General features: G+C 44.4%; 1 protein-coding gene across 1 annotated transcript in view; it reads left to right on the forward strand.

The window, feature by feature from the left end:
• Positions 1–14,837, forward strand: part of LOC111154273 (alpha kinase 2) — a 116,076-nt gene that overhangs the window by 34,016 nt on the left and 67,223 nt on the right. The window contains exon 4 of the mRNA XM_022513782.1: positions 10,472–12,194. Within this exon, the coding sequence (XP_022369490.1) occupies positions 10,472–12,194 (1,723 nt within the window). The remainder of the gene's footprint in view (positions 1–10,471; positions 12,195–14,837) is intronic.

The following is a 14,837-nucleotide window of genomic DNA, read 5'->3' on the forward strand; positions in this document are numbered from 1 at the left end:
ACGCTGTCTGAAGATCCGGGCCACCCTGACCTCTCCCCTCCTAGCACCAGAAATGCTCCCTGCCTCAACTGTGCCTTTTGGGATTCAATGACACTAGAGTTTGCAAATTGTATATTGCTCCCCATATAACACCTGAAAGTCTTATCTCTCTGCAAAATTGACAGCTCCCCTGGGGAAGGAGACAAGTCTTATGCTGTCAATTTCTCTCCCCTGGTTTCTGCCTGTGGTCTCGGTGTAAGTATTAATAGTGTCCCTTTTCATCCTCAAAACTATTGTGTTTAAATAATAAATAATGAAAGTGGACCTGCCTTTTAGCCCACTGTGCCCTCAGTCTCACCTTGAGGCTGTTTCTTCTGCCTGGAGTGATCAGCTCCCTCTCCAACCCCAGCCATATACCGACTTTCCTGCCAAATACTACTGTGTATTTCATAGGCCTGCTTCAGCTTTTTTTTTTTTTTTTTTTTTAAGATTTTATGTATTTATTTGAGAGAGAGAGTGAGCAAAAGGGAGAGAGCACAAGCCAGGGGAGAGGCAGAGAGGCACACTCCCGCCTGATTCAAGACTCAATCTCAGGACTCTGGGATCATGACATGAGCCAAAGGCACTGGCTTAACCCACTGAGCGATCCAGGCGCCCCTGCTTCAGCTTTTGAATATCCAGGAAACCTTCCCTCATTATCTTGCACCCCCGACCTGAATCTCCATAATTGATTGGATTTTTAATTGCCCTTACCACATACTGTCCTGTATTGTAACCGTTGGTATATCTACATCATTTCTCTTATTGGCTGAGAAGCTCCTAGAAAGGGCCTAGGAATTTACCATCTTTATTGTCTACACAGAGCCTAATATAGTGCCTTACACATCGTAGTCGTTTCTTATAATTTTTTAACTGTGTTACATAAGATGCTCACATTTTCCCAGGGCCTCAGTTCCATCATCCATGAACTAAATCATCTCTCTATCTGTCAGGGTCTAACCAGGAAGACAAAAACTATCTTCGGGGCACCTGTGTGGCTTAGTCAGTTAAGCATCTGCCTTTAGCTTAGGTCATGATCCGAGGGTCCTGGGATAGAGCCCCACATTGGGCTCCCTGTTCAGCCAGGAGCCTGCTTCCTCTCCCTCTGTCCCTCTCCCCACTCATTCTCTCTCTCTGTCAAATAAATAAATAAAATCTTAAAAAAAAAAAACCAAACCAACTATTTTCGAACATTCAATGTGGGGTTGTACAGGTGAGTGATCCCAATGTGGGTCACCCAGAAATGAGCACCAGTAGGAAGCCACCATTCCTTAGGCTGCTCAGGTGAGGGGAGGCAGTAAGGCAACTAGTTCTGGGTTACAAGGCAGAAGCTGGAACCCTGTGGGCCTGTCTTGTGGGACCTGGAGCTGCTGAAGAGGACAGAAGGAATGTCCTCCTAGAAATCCCACCTGTGGGTGACTTTTCCCTTCTCCCCAATCTCCAATCTCCTGCCTCCCTGTGGTCCAATGCAGAAGGACACCAGTGGCCCCGGGAACCGGGGAGTCTGGGCCTAAAGGGTCAGCACCAGGAGACAGAACAGAGCAGGGAAGGGAGCAGGGGTTGGGATAGGGAGGCAGGTGGGCCCAGGAGCCGCACAGTTCCAAGTCCCCTTTCAGTCTTCACACTCGTGGTTCAATAAATCCATTGGATAAATGAGTAAATTGGTAAATGTATATGGAAACTCCTCATCGGTGTTGAAATGTATCTCGCTGCTTATAGAAAATACGATCAAGAAGTTGTGTGTGTTGCTAGTATTAGAATTCTCCTATCTCTACAACAAACTTAGCTTGAGGGCATGAAAAAACCCAAGGCTTTCTTATTCCTTTAGTCATTCTGAATAATTCAATCCATCAAATTGATAGTAGCAGTTAGGCAAGTAATAAGATACAGACAGTCTGTGTAAGAAAATATTTTGACCTTCACCTGGCGCTGTGATGGCGGCAAGGACATGGATGTCATCATGTATTTACTGAGCCAGACGCTCTTCCTGCTCCCTGTTGCATGGCAGGCAAGGCTCAGAAAACCCACAGGGCGCGGAGGGGGTGGGAGGCCTCCAAAGTCCCCCCACCCCCCACATTCCTGGCTGCCTCGGTGAAGACACTGCTGACATTTTGTTCCCAGATATTGTTTTCCTCCCCTGGAAAGTGGCACATAGTAAAACAGAACAACACCTGAAGCCCAGAAAGGATTTCGTGTCTTACCTCCAGCCAATAGCTTGAGCTCTGGCTCCCACAAACTCTGTCCTTGGGGCGTCTGGTCAGATGCAGGGTTTGTTCCAGCAATTTTAATCTTGTTGGGAGAGTTTTCTGGGGAGCAGAGGAATGACCTCCAGGAGACAAAAGGGAGAAGAGAAGCAATCTGAGCCGGGGAAATCCACTTTTCAGTCCACATGGGAGTAAGTCGTTCTGTTTTATGTGTGTCAGTGGAGTGGGGAATGAAGAGGTAGATGACGGAGTGAGTGTGAAAACCCAGCCCCCCAGGGTGGGCAGTAAGGGTGGGGATTGGAATGTAGGGATTTCAAAGACGATCTGGACTGATAGGTCTGTCATGCCGGTAGCTAGAGAAAAAAAAAAAATGATTCCTTCTCTTCTTTTTGCACTTGTTACATTCTATTTCCCAACCCCCTATTTTCATATTCTTGCTTGCCCTGTGCTCTCAGTTCTCACTCACATTTATAATCCTTGTCCCCAAAGCACAAAACAAACCATCCTAAGTTGGCGAGATCCCAAGGAACTTCTAAGGTTGGCACCTTCCCTTCCACTCCTGGATTGATGGACCCAACCTTCTCCTGCTCCAAATTAAATCACGGAGCCCCATGTACTGAGCATTAAATCAGAATCTCTAAGGGGTAGTGGGACCCAGACATAGGTCTTCTTCCTCTTACTAAATCAGGAAATTGAGGCCCAAAGAGAGGAAGTCATCTGCCTAAGAGAGTCCCTAAGTGATTACAGTGAGCAAAATGTCAGCCCTCCATGCTGCTGCCCACTGCCAGAGTTCAAGAGCCCTCCTCTGCCAGCTATTTGCTGTGATAAAATTGCTGAGAGCATTTTGAAGCTTCCCTTGGTGAATAGCTTTAATTAGTGGTTTTCAAAGTGTGGTCTATGGACCCCTAGGGGTCCCAATGACCTTTCAGAGAATCCGGCAGATCAAAACTATTATCACAAAAATACTGAAACATTATTTGTCTTTTTCACTGTGTTGACATATGGAGTGATGATAAAAAGCAAAGGATGGGAAAATTGTTGGTGGCTTAGCGTGAATCTAGGCAGTGGTTCCAAGTTATACTAGTTGTCATAGAATTCTTCACTGCCGTACAGCTGTGGTTAAAAACAAACCAAAACCCAAAACATTTCACTTGATATGTTTCTGATGCATCAGTAAAAATTGTTAATTTTATTAAATCTTTTTTTAAAAGATTTTATTTATTTACTTGACAGAGATCACAAGTAGGCAGAGAGGCAGGCAGAGAGAGAGGAGGAAGCAGGCTCCCCACTGAGCAGAGAGCCCGATGCGGGGGCTCCATCCCAGGACCCCGGGACCATGACCTGAGCCGAAGGCAGAGGCTTTAACCCACTGAGCCACCCAGGCGCCCCAATTTCATTAAATCTTGACAAAGCCCTTTAACTACCCTGTAAAGAAATGAGAAATATGCTCAAAACATCTCTGCTGGATTTCCTTGAGAGGATAGTCATCTCGAGGGAAAGCACCTGTATGATTGTTTAAGTTGCAAGCTGAACTAGCCGCTTTTTCATGGAGTATAATTTTTGCTTGAAAGAACAATGGACAAATGATTCTCAAGCCTCAGATATGTGGTGAACATCGTCTTGAAAACAAAGTAGACCTGCCACTTCAAGGAAAACTGAAAGTATTTGTTGCTAGTGATAAAAATCCGAAGTTTTTAAAAAGATACAAACTTCCAATTATAAAATAAGTAAGTCCTGAGGCATGGTGACTATAGTTAATAATGCTGTATTGTGTATTTGGAAGTTGCTAAAAGAGTAGATCTTTAAAGTTCTCATGACAAGAAAAAGAAATTTGTAGCTATGTGTGGAGATTGACGTGAACTAGATTTCCTGTGCTGATCATTTCACAACGTATGCACACCTTGAATCATTATGTTGTACACCTGGAACTAATGTGGTGTTATATGTCAGTTATACCTCAATTAAAAAAAAAATCCAAGCGTTCAAGCTATCACTGCAGTCCCTTCTCTGAACTATGAACTTCCACTTTCTTCAGATATTCTTTCTGCCTCTTTCATCTCCTTCTGGGACTCCCTTTATACATATGTTGTCTCTTAGATTCTGTCCACTTTTTACCATTCTTTTTCCTTTCTGCTCTGAAAACTGGGTAATCTCAATCCATCATCTTCAAGTTCACGGACTCACCTCTGCTCTTGAGCCCTCTAGTGAATTTTTCATGTCAGTCATTATACTTTTCAGCTTCGAAATTTCCATGTAGTTCTTATTTACAATTTCTGTCTCTTTACTGAGACATTGTTCTCACATTTTCCTTTCGTTGTTTAGACATAGCTTCTTTTAGTTCTTTGAACATACTTAAAATAGTTAATTAAAATCTCTATCTAGCATGTCCACAGATGTTTTCTATTGTTTGCTCCTTCCCTGCCCCCCAGCCCTATATGGGCCATGCTTTATTCTTTTTTTGCATGTCTCTAATTGTTTTGCAAAGACTGGACATTCTAAACAATATAATGTGGCCACTCTGGAAAGCAGATTCTCCCCCTTTCCCACCATTTGTTGTTGTTCGTTTAGTGACTTTTCTGAGCTAATTCTTTAAATCTGTATTCTTTGTTGTTTGTGATCACTGAAGTCTCTGCTCGGTTAATTTTGAAGGAGATGTCCTTAGATGCCTGGAACCAGTAAGTCTCCCACTTTTTGTTGAGGAGCTCTGTGCACATGGTGGGGCATGCCTTCAACACTTAGCCAAGCAGTGGAAAACTCTGTCTTAGCCTTCACTTCCTGCTAGCATAGAGCCTTCAGGTCAGTTAGAGTTGAGAGCTTAATGTCTTCTCAGGTCTTTCCTGAGCACGCATACAGCCCTGGACAAGCTCACAGCCATACACCTGCGCATGGCCCTCTGGATTCCCAGAAACATGCTGGAGATTATCAATGGCCCCTGTGGACATCTCATTCCCTAGCCTTCCCTTTTAATCTTTTTGGTTAGCCTGTTGTTTGTCTCACCAGTTTTCTAGTGCCTCAGGCAGCCATGATGTTAAATAGTTGCCTCTGAATATTTTCCGAACAAATGTCTCAGGGAGAAGGTTGTTCCTGCTAGTTGAACTCTGAGTCTGAACACATAAAGACAGTCCTGTGAGTGTGATTGTTCAGGGAGCCACCGGACAGGTCTGATGACAATTCCCCGGGAATGGGGCTTTGCAGTTCTGCCCCTTCTGGTGGCTGCCAGACTGCTGATTTTCACCAAGATTGTCAACACTTGGTTTACCGGACTCCATGGAGATGAGGATGAGGGGTAGGACAGGGAAAGTGACACCACCAGAAAATTTGCTATTTTTCCTGAGATTCAGCCATTTTTCTTGAATAAACCCTCCTCAGATTTTCCAACTGACTTTCAGAATTCTGAAAAAGCCGATTCAGATACATTTTGCCAGCATTCTTATTGCTTTTATGGAGGAGAAATGTTCAGAAGTTCTTTACTCTGTTCTTTTACTGATGGCCTCAGCCCTTCCAATTAAGTTGCTCTGCCAAGCAACTTAGCACAGAATTGACTTATATTGTTATGATCAATTAATATTTGTATTATTTCCCTAACTAGAAATTTCAAAAACTTATATCCTTCATCAGAAGCTTGACAGTTTCCCAATACTTCCAAATTATCAGTAGGAATATTAATTAATGTGATTTTAAAAAATGTATAATGGGGCACCTGGGTGGCTCAGTGGGTTAAAGCCTCTGCCTTCGGCTCAGGTCATGATCCCGGGGTCCAGGGATTGAGCCCCCACATTGGGCTCTCTGCTCAGCAGGGAGCCTGCTTCCTCCTCTCTCTCTCTCTGCCTGCCTCTCTGCCTACTTGTAATCTCTGTCTGTCAAATAAATAAATAAAATCTTTAAAAAAAATGTATAACGAAGTGTGTTAATGTTTAGGAGATCTCACGAACTAAGTTCCTCCAATTGAACAATATATGATGTTACAAAATCACGTCTGAGTAAAGATGCATGTAAAATGCAGTCAAAGCCAATGGATTTTAGGTAACTTGCTGATAGGGTTTCCGATCCGACATTGCAACCACTCTTGGTATAGTATCAAAGATTTTCCACAATCATATGAAAAGACTATTAAAATACTTTTCCTTTTCCAACTACATATCTGTGCAAGGCCAGATTTTCTCCATATACTTCAACCAAAACAATGTATTATTACATCACAATGCAGAAGCAGATTTAAAAAAAAAAATCTATCATTTATCAAGCCAGATATTAGATGTGTGAAAAAATATAAAACAATGCCACTCTTAGGAAATTTTACTTTGTTTAGGAAAAATACATGTATTTTCCTATATATATGCTATTATATATCATATATGCTATTTATGCTAACGTTAATGAGCTTATTTGTGTTATTTTTAAATGAATAAACATTTTCAATTTTTCTGTTTTAATTTCAATATGGTAAATATTGATAGATATAACCCGTAAACAAGCATTCTTGGGAGTCCTCTGTTGTTTTTGAGAGTCTATAAAGAGTTCTTGCTGCTCAAATATTTAAGAACCTCTGGTTTAGACTAACCCAGGGGGTTCAAGCCCAGAAGAAGCCCCATCCACTTAAGGTCACATGTAGCTCTTTTTCTTTAATATGGAAATGATTAATTTAGAAAGAACGTAGAGGATTCCAGCAAGACTTTCACATCAAGGTGGAGGAATGCTGCTGCTTCCTTCAGCCAAAAGGAAAGATCCACAAGGAGGGAATGCAACTAATTGTTTGGGGAATTTCTTCCGGGATGCTTCTGCATTCCTGTCAAATTACTGTGGGGCACACAGTTCGCTCTGCCAGCATCTTGCAGATTCTAAAACCCAACCCTACTCACACCCTTCCAGCTGCTCCCACCGGAGTCCCCTCTTTGAGCTTCTCTTCTCTTCCAGTTGCCCCGGACAACTCAGCGCAGAACTGACCCACAAGGTTCTCACAGAAATTCAGATTGTCTCCCCCAGGAAATTTTTAGTCATTTTAGGGCTGGACATGACGTGGTACGCGTCTCCTTGACTCTGGCTCGGCACTCAATGTAATACTGGGCACCAGAATGAACTTGTCACAAGTGTTGTCAGTTGGCCAATGAAGATGAAAACTTAGGACAGAAATGCATTATTTGCAAAAATGGTCTCTCTACATTGGCCACTTCCCTTTTCTGAATGTGAGTTTTCTAACATGACATACCGAACCTGGCTTCAGAGTAGAAGGCTCTGGTTTCCTAGCCCCCTCCACCACTGACCAACTTGGTCACTTCAGGGAAATTACTCAACCCCCCCCCCCAACCCTCTGTTTTGCACGCAGGGGAGTGGCACGCACATTGTTCACTAGCGGGGACATTCAACAAATGCCATGCTCGTGGCTGAATTTGCTCCCTCTCTTCTTTAAGATGCTTAGAGATAACGATCAAGGACATGTCAACCACAAATCATAAGTCTCTGAAAAGAGGTCATTAATTAGCCAGTGAGAAGAATTCTACCTAATCAACTTCTGAGAGGTCAGTTATATTTTTCCTCTTAAGTAAACCTAAGATGGTTTGTAAATCTTTTATCGGCCAAAACACATACTCCATAAAATCATATGTTACTAAATCCTAACATTCTCCCCTTCTCTTATTTAGTCATTCAGAAGTGAAATATATTTAATTCAATCATTTTCTCCACATTTTTTCCTAAAATTTCTTTGGTTTCCTCTCCTTGGTTCTTGAGAACCATCTCTGTTCCCCACTTTTAATGCTTTCTTACCTGGTCCTTTGGTCTCTCTGTCTTATTTTCTTCTCTTCCCTTCTGTTTTTTCCATAAGTCTTGGTGCTTTCAGGGTGGGTGGTTTCTCTGGCACTGGGATCATGGTCTGGATAAATCAGGAAATCAGAATTACTTGGGATGTCCCAGTAGACCATGGTACTGTCCTATGCTCCTTTTAAGTCCAAAACTGAGGACAGGTCTCCAAGAGCTAAGGAAGAAGAGGCAAGTTGGCAGTGGTGTGGGCCATGTGAATATCAAACAGAGGCCCCTTTCTCTTTATTCAGGTTTAATTCAGCTCAGTTGAGGAGATCTATGTGTAAGTAATGAGGATGAGGATGAGGCTGTCTCCAAGGGCAGGCCCAGGACAATTTGTAGCAGAATGTGTTTGGGATCTTTTTTTTTTAAGATTCATTTATTTATTTGGGGCCCCTGGGTGGCTCAGTGGGTTAAAGCCTCTGCCTTCAGCTCAGGTCATGATCCCCGGGTCCTGGGATCGAACCCCATGTCAGGCTCTCTGCTCCTTGGGGAGCCTGCTTCCTCCTCTCTCTCTGCCTACCTCTCTGCCTGTGATCTCTGTGAAATAAATAAAAATATTTTTTAAAAAATATTTATTTATTTATTTGAGGGGGAGGCACAGAGGGACAGGGAGAAGCAGACTCCCTGCTGAGCACGGAGCCTAACATGGGGCTCGATCCCATGACCCTGAGATCACAACCCGAGCTGAAATCAAGAGTCGGATGCTCAATTGACTGAGCCACCCTGGCACTCCTGTTTAGGGTCTTTAAAAGCAGATTCTTAGGCCTTTTACTCATGGGTTTCTGTTTCAAAAATTTTAAGCAGTTTCCTGATGATTCTTCTGCACACTTCTTGAGAACCTGAGGTAATCTGGTTTTAGCACTCTCACATCTTTTTTTTTTTTTTGTTTTCAGTTATAGTTGACATACAACATTGCGTATGTTTTAAGGTATACAACATATTGATTTGATGCATTTACGATTGCCATAGCAGTGTCAGCTCCTGTCTCTATCCCATCGTGTAAATATCACTTTTCACTTCTACATTCTTATAGAATATATGTGGCATAAACTTTCTGCTTTGCCACGCCCCTTCACATTGATTTTTCTCATTTGAACTTCAGCATAACCTTGTGAAGTCGACAGGAGGGGCAGGTACTATTTCCTCTAGAAAGTTACCCTGAATTCCGCTCTCCCCATGCTGTTGGCCAAGGCACACGCAAAGATCAGTGGTGGCCAGCCTCAGCCACCCCTGACTGGCTTCTACTTGGGAACCAAATTATTAAAGACCAAGATATTAACAAAATTGCAATTAATCTATGATTTTTGAAAAATGGGGCATGTGCGAGCAGGCACCCAACATTGAGGGCTTACAAGCACATAGGAGCTTGGAGAGACACAGGGAGGCCTTCAGGGAGAAGACAGAGAATAAGACTCTGTGCCATTGAGTCTCTAACACTGACCCATCTGGCTTAGATACTGGTGCACATTGTACACAGATCAGTCAATAAATATCTAAATATGACCTCTAAATCTGGCCAGACCCATAGCTTCCGCCTTCCGAAAATGCTGATTGACTTCTGAGCTGGATAATGCGTGGAGTGAGACCAGCAATGTTATAGCTACACTGAGATAAAAGAGTGCAAATTAGAACAAGTGTAACAAGTGTTTATCGGGACTGTGGAGCCTGAAGGGAGGCCCTAGTCGGAAAGGTCACCGAAGCCTGTTAGGCTGGAGTCAATAAAGGGAGGGGCCCCGGGAGCACCGTCTCTCCTGGAGCAGGGAGAGCAGGCTCAGCATGATCTAGGATCCAGTTTCTTCCCTGCTGGATCCAAGCCGAACGCCTGGCTTGGTCTAGGTAAGTCAGGATGGCATGTGGACATGAGTTTCCAGGCAGAGGGTCTCGTGGGATGGGGCTTAGACTTCACAGTCATGTAAAATGTAGAGAAATGGCACCATTCTTCATACACATAATCCCAGCCTGATACCTTTACAGCTTCCTGGCAGGAACCTTGCCTTCTCAGCACAGGCTTAAGAAGAGCTATTGCTTATGCTGTTCCACAGCATGAGGTCGAATTCTTCAGCTGTTTGTGTACAAGGTCTCCCTCCAGATAATATTTTTTTCAAATTCCCATAGCATAAAAAAGACTTAAAATAAAAGGAGAGAAGAAGAAAACTAGAATATCAGATGCTTCCCCATTCATCTGAATAATTCTCAGCATTTTTCAAGTTGGGGCAAGCATGTGGAAAGTTCTACGGGAAAGTGCAGAGCTTCCTGGATTCTCAGCGTGAGCGCAGCTGGAACTCAGAAGCTGGTTTGCGGGGAGCTCACAAGCCCCTTTGCGGGGAGACCACAGATCCCCTTGAGGGTACAGCAACAATCCTGGGGGTTTTCTGTGTGCCATGACGTGAGAAAGGTTGGCATATCCATCCAAATGCGGCAAACTTACCTGTGTATTCTCTTCATCCCAGCTGTAGCCCAGATGACGCTGCTGTTTACCAAATCTCAGCTAAAAATTCTTCTGGAATGATTTGCTGCTCTGCTTCTGTTGAAGTCAAGTGCTCAGCAGAGAACCCACAGCTCTCTCCTGACCCGAAAGATGGCAGGGGCATGGGATGGAGACACGCAACAGAGGCATGTGCACAGGAGAAAACAGATCAGCTTGATGAGAAAGAACATCCTCGTGAGGGGGAGGAAAATGTCTCCACAGGTACTGCCATGTCAGCTGATTCCCCCTCCTCCAAATTCAGCTGTTCCTGCTCACTGCAGGCCAGTAGTGACCCTCATGCCTCCAGCTTGGAAAATCCCTTGGATGTTAAAGGAACGAGGCCAACCGGAGAGGCTCGTGATCTGGGTGACGCCGAGGAAGCCGCAGACGGGCTGCTTTTTTCTAATTTAAGTCGTATTCCCACCAACCACAATGTATATTGCCACAGAACAGTCCATTCCAAAGGATCGAGGCTGACGGATGCCTTACACAGTGATGACCCTCAGGACAGAGTCTCGGACTCTGGCCAAGCAGACCCCACAGGACAGAAATACGTCAGCTTCAGCCTGCCGCTGTCCGAGGGGACTGCATCCGTCTGCCCAGGTGACAGGGCCGCGATCAAGCAGCAAGTCAGCCCACAGGTGTCCAGCGAAGACTCTGACAGTGACTATGAACTTTGCCCAGAGATAACCCTAACCTGCACCGAGGAGTTTTCAGATGATGACCTAGAGTATCTGGAATGTTCCGACGTTATGACGGATTACTCTAATGCAGTTTGGCAAAGGAAACTGCAGGGGACTGAGCATGTTTTTTTATTAGAAAGCGATGACGAAGAGATGGAATCCAGTGCGTGTTGCCTGGGTGGGTGTGAGCATCTCCTCGGTGAAATGGGTTGTGGGTCTCGGGTGTCGGATGACATCGGGCCTATGGAGGCCACCACTGGCCTCTGTGGTTATCACTCACAACCCCCAGAAGTGGGGGTGAGGAGCGGCCAAGCCTCCACCCACAGTCCCTCATCCCTGCAAACGGGGATGATTCTGACTTTGGGACCTCACTGGGACGCGACGTCTGCGGTGACAGACCCGGGGAGATATAAACCACCCGCTGCTTCCGAGGCTACTGAAAATGATTATCCAGGAATTCGAAGAGAAACCAGAGACAGCCATCAGGCAGGAGAGGAATTCACCAGTGACCATCTGCTAAACACAGATAAAGCAGAGATCGAGACGGCGATGCAGCGCTTGTCTGGTGAGTTAGAAAAGCCAGGGGCGAGCCAGTGGTTGGAGATCGCAGCCGAGGGAAGAGTAGGGGATGAGGGTTCATTGACCAAGAGAGGCTCGGAGAAACCTGCCAGGCTGAGGTGGCCCAGCACGAGAGGAAAACCCAAGAAACTGAGCCCCAGCCTGAAAGCGAATACAACAGAAAGCACCTTTAATCTCTTCTATCCCAAAGAACCCGTTAAGCACCCACGAACCCAGAGTGATCAAAGAGACGGTTCTTGGGCCAGAGCAGAAGCTGACTGCAATTCCCAGTTCCCTGCAGGACAATGTGCTAGTCCAGTCCAAGCAGAGCGAGAAGGAAAAACCCCGCAAACTCCCCGGGGCTCACTCCCCCAAGGAGGTTACTCAGGCTTCGCGGGAGAAGGGATGCCCGTCCAGAACCTGTTTGAAACAGGTGGAGTTCCAGACTGGAGTGCTCGTCCTCGGGTAAGACTCCTTTTTTTAAAAAATTACTAGATGAAAGGTATTTGTGTGTGTGTGTGTGTGTGTGTGTGTATATGTGTGTATGTATATGTGTGTATGTGTGTGTGATTGTGTATGTGTATGTGATTGTGTATGTGTGTGTGTGTATGTGTGTGTGTGTGATTGTGTGTGTGTGTATGTGTGTGTTTCCCTTCCCTTCGTAGTTATGATCACTGTGCCTCAGTGCAAATCAAAAGAAGTCTCCCAGTACCGTGAGGGTACTTGTGAATGACAGCTGCTGCTGCTGGGAAGGAAATCTGGTTTTGAAAAAAGGCCCAGATAAACCCTAAGCCATCCTAATTATAGCAAAAGACAGATAGGAGTAAGCGGCACTAATGGGATTCTGGACAGCTGGAAAGAGAAATTTGATATTTTGTCGACTGCATGTGTTTTACCAGGCAATGTCCCTATTCAGAACGTTTTTCAAGCAAATGTTTTGGGTGAAGAGTTTAAAAGAAAAAACAATTCTCTTTAGTCATTTTTCAGGACCGCTTTGAAAACGGTAAGCGTTGGTTTTCAACAGAATTTATAGTAAAATGAAAGATTTCGGTGTGTCTCATTGATGTGTGGAATCTGTTTCGTGGAGCTGGGAAAGTGGACAGAGTCGGTTTTCTGTGCCCCAAAATCATAGTAGATTTTTGAACGAATGTTTGTTTTGTTTTTCTTAGATCACAAAGTATTAGAGAGGCTAAGAAAATACTGCCAGGGAATAAATTTGTTTCACCCTATTACTGATTGGGGGGTATATTTGAAAGAGATGGAATTAAATTAATGGGAATAATGCACAAAAGATATTGTGTTTCACATGTGAATTTCTTTCATTTCAAAGGGTCCCAAATGGGCTTTGGACTGATGTTGTGTTGTGTGGCCACAATTTTGTGTTTGTAACTAACCACCTAAGAAAAGTTACTCAATTGTTTTTACCAGACCTGTGTTCTCCCTCCCCCCAAATTCATAGTAGGAACCTCGTGCTGTTTTTGCAGATGAGACAGACTCTAAAAAAAATTAAATATTCCCAAATCCATTCATAGTTACTGAACTCTGGCTATGAAAATGTAAACATGTAATACATTGGTTTCTAAAGACCCAGTCCTGAGACAACCGAACTAAATATCTCCAGATCCGAGGTGACTTTTTCCTGATCAAACTGTCTGCTCCACCGGCCAAACTTGCCACATAAAAGTCACACTTATACTTTATTTTTTGCAGGAGAACCAGCTTTACGCTATTTGGTTGTTTAACACCTACCACTGGGGTGATCACATGCCACGGCCCACAGATGGGGATGTCCAGGATAAGTTCATGGAGATGGTTTAGCCAAAGATTAATACAAAATGAAGTTGCAGTGTTAATTTTTTCATGTCAGTAGGCATAGCATTTTCTTTTCTATTCATAAAATGCTCTTCCTGGCTCAACTAAGTACCTTGTTACCGTTGTTTCTCCACATTGAGCATTTCACTGGGCAGATTATCTTCATGATGAAAGGTGACGGGGGTGAGCGGGTAAAGCGACACTTGGAGAGGAGGCAGCTGGTGACAATGTTAGTGTTAGACCCACCACGGCGGGAGGCAATTTCTAGCTTCCTCAGCTGCAGACAAAGAGAGGAACTAAAGGAAGGAGCCCCCTTTGTCATCCTCTGCTTGTGCCCTAAATTGAGTTCTGAGATTGGGAGTCTTGGTGACAGCAAGCTCCACGCAGCTTAAAAAAATGGGCATCTCGGGGATTGCAGTCTGTCTCGTGCACATTCTTGTCTTCATCAACGTTCTTGTGGGGCTCTCGCTTACACACGCACACACACTCTCTCCTCCAGCTGTCGGCTCCGGGTCTGAGGTGGGTTTTGTGTTTTGTGGCTCGACTCCAGCAAGTACCTCAGACCCATAAAGGCGACTCTTCAGAGAGCTCGCATTCTGCAGGTGGTAGGACTGTCCCTCACTATGCTGTGCTCAGTAACAGAGCCAGCCTCGCACTCAAGGGCGACCAGAAACGTGAATGGAAGTTGTAGATTCAGAGACGGTTCTGCGCAGCCTGAAGTTAGAGATGGGAGCTCTGTATCGGTGGCATTTTTTACCACCACCACCCCCCTTCGCTTAACGAAAGCAGGAGAATTCTTCCCCAGGGCCAGGGGCACAGTGAGAGCAGATTCTTTTATCCATGCAGAAAGTTACTGTCTAACTGTGGGAGATGCCCCAGTCCCTTACATCCATACAAGATAGTAGCCAGATTTACAACAAAGGGCTACATACCATTATAAATGTGACACAAAACCATGAGAAGGTCCCTGGGAGCTAAATCAGACTTTTTAAAAATACTGCTGGAAAAAAAAAATTGGTGAATTTTTTGATAAGTAAGTAAAAAAGACATTTTAAGTATTTATTCTCAGACACTTGAGGGATTGGGAACTTAAAATTCGAAATGGTTAAAAATCCTTGGTCGGGGGTAATAATGATGGATCTCCCCACTCTTGACTCTTGGCTGGTGCACTTACCTTTAGGTGCCCTTTTGTAGAAACAGTGGCCGTCAGCTTATCTTTTAGTAGTTTGTCTCCATCTGTATATTGCTTTTAGCATTCTGAGGAAAAGTCCATACCTCTCAGTCTGCATTTTAAGA

Source organism: Enhydra lutris, unplaced genomic scaffold (genome assembly GCF_002288905.1).
Source record: "Enhydra lutris kenyoni isolate GAN:26980312 unplaced genomic scaffold, ASM228890v2 scaffoldscaffold36, whole genome shotgun sequence".
Lineage (NCBI taxonomy): Eukaryota > Metazoa > Chordata > Mammalia > Carnivora > Mustelidae > Enhydra > Enhydra lutris.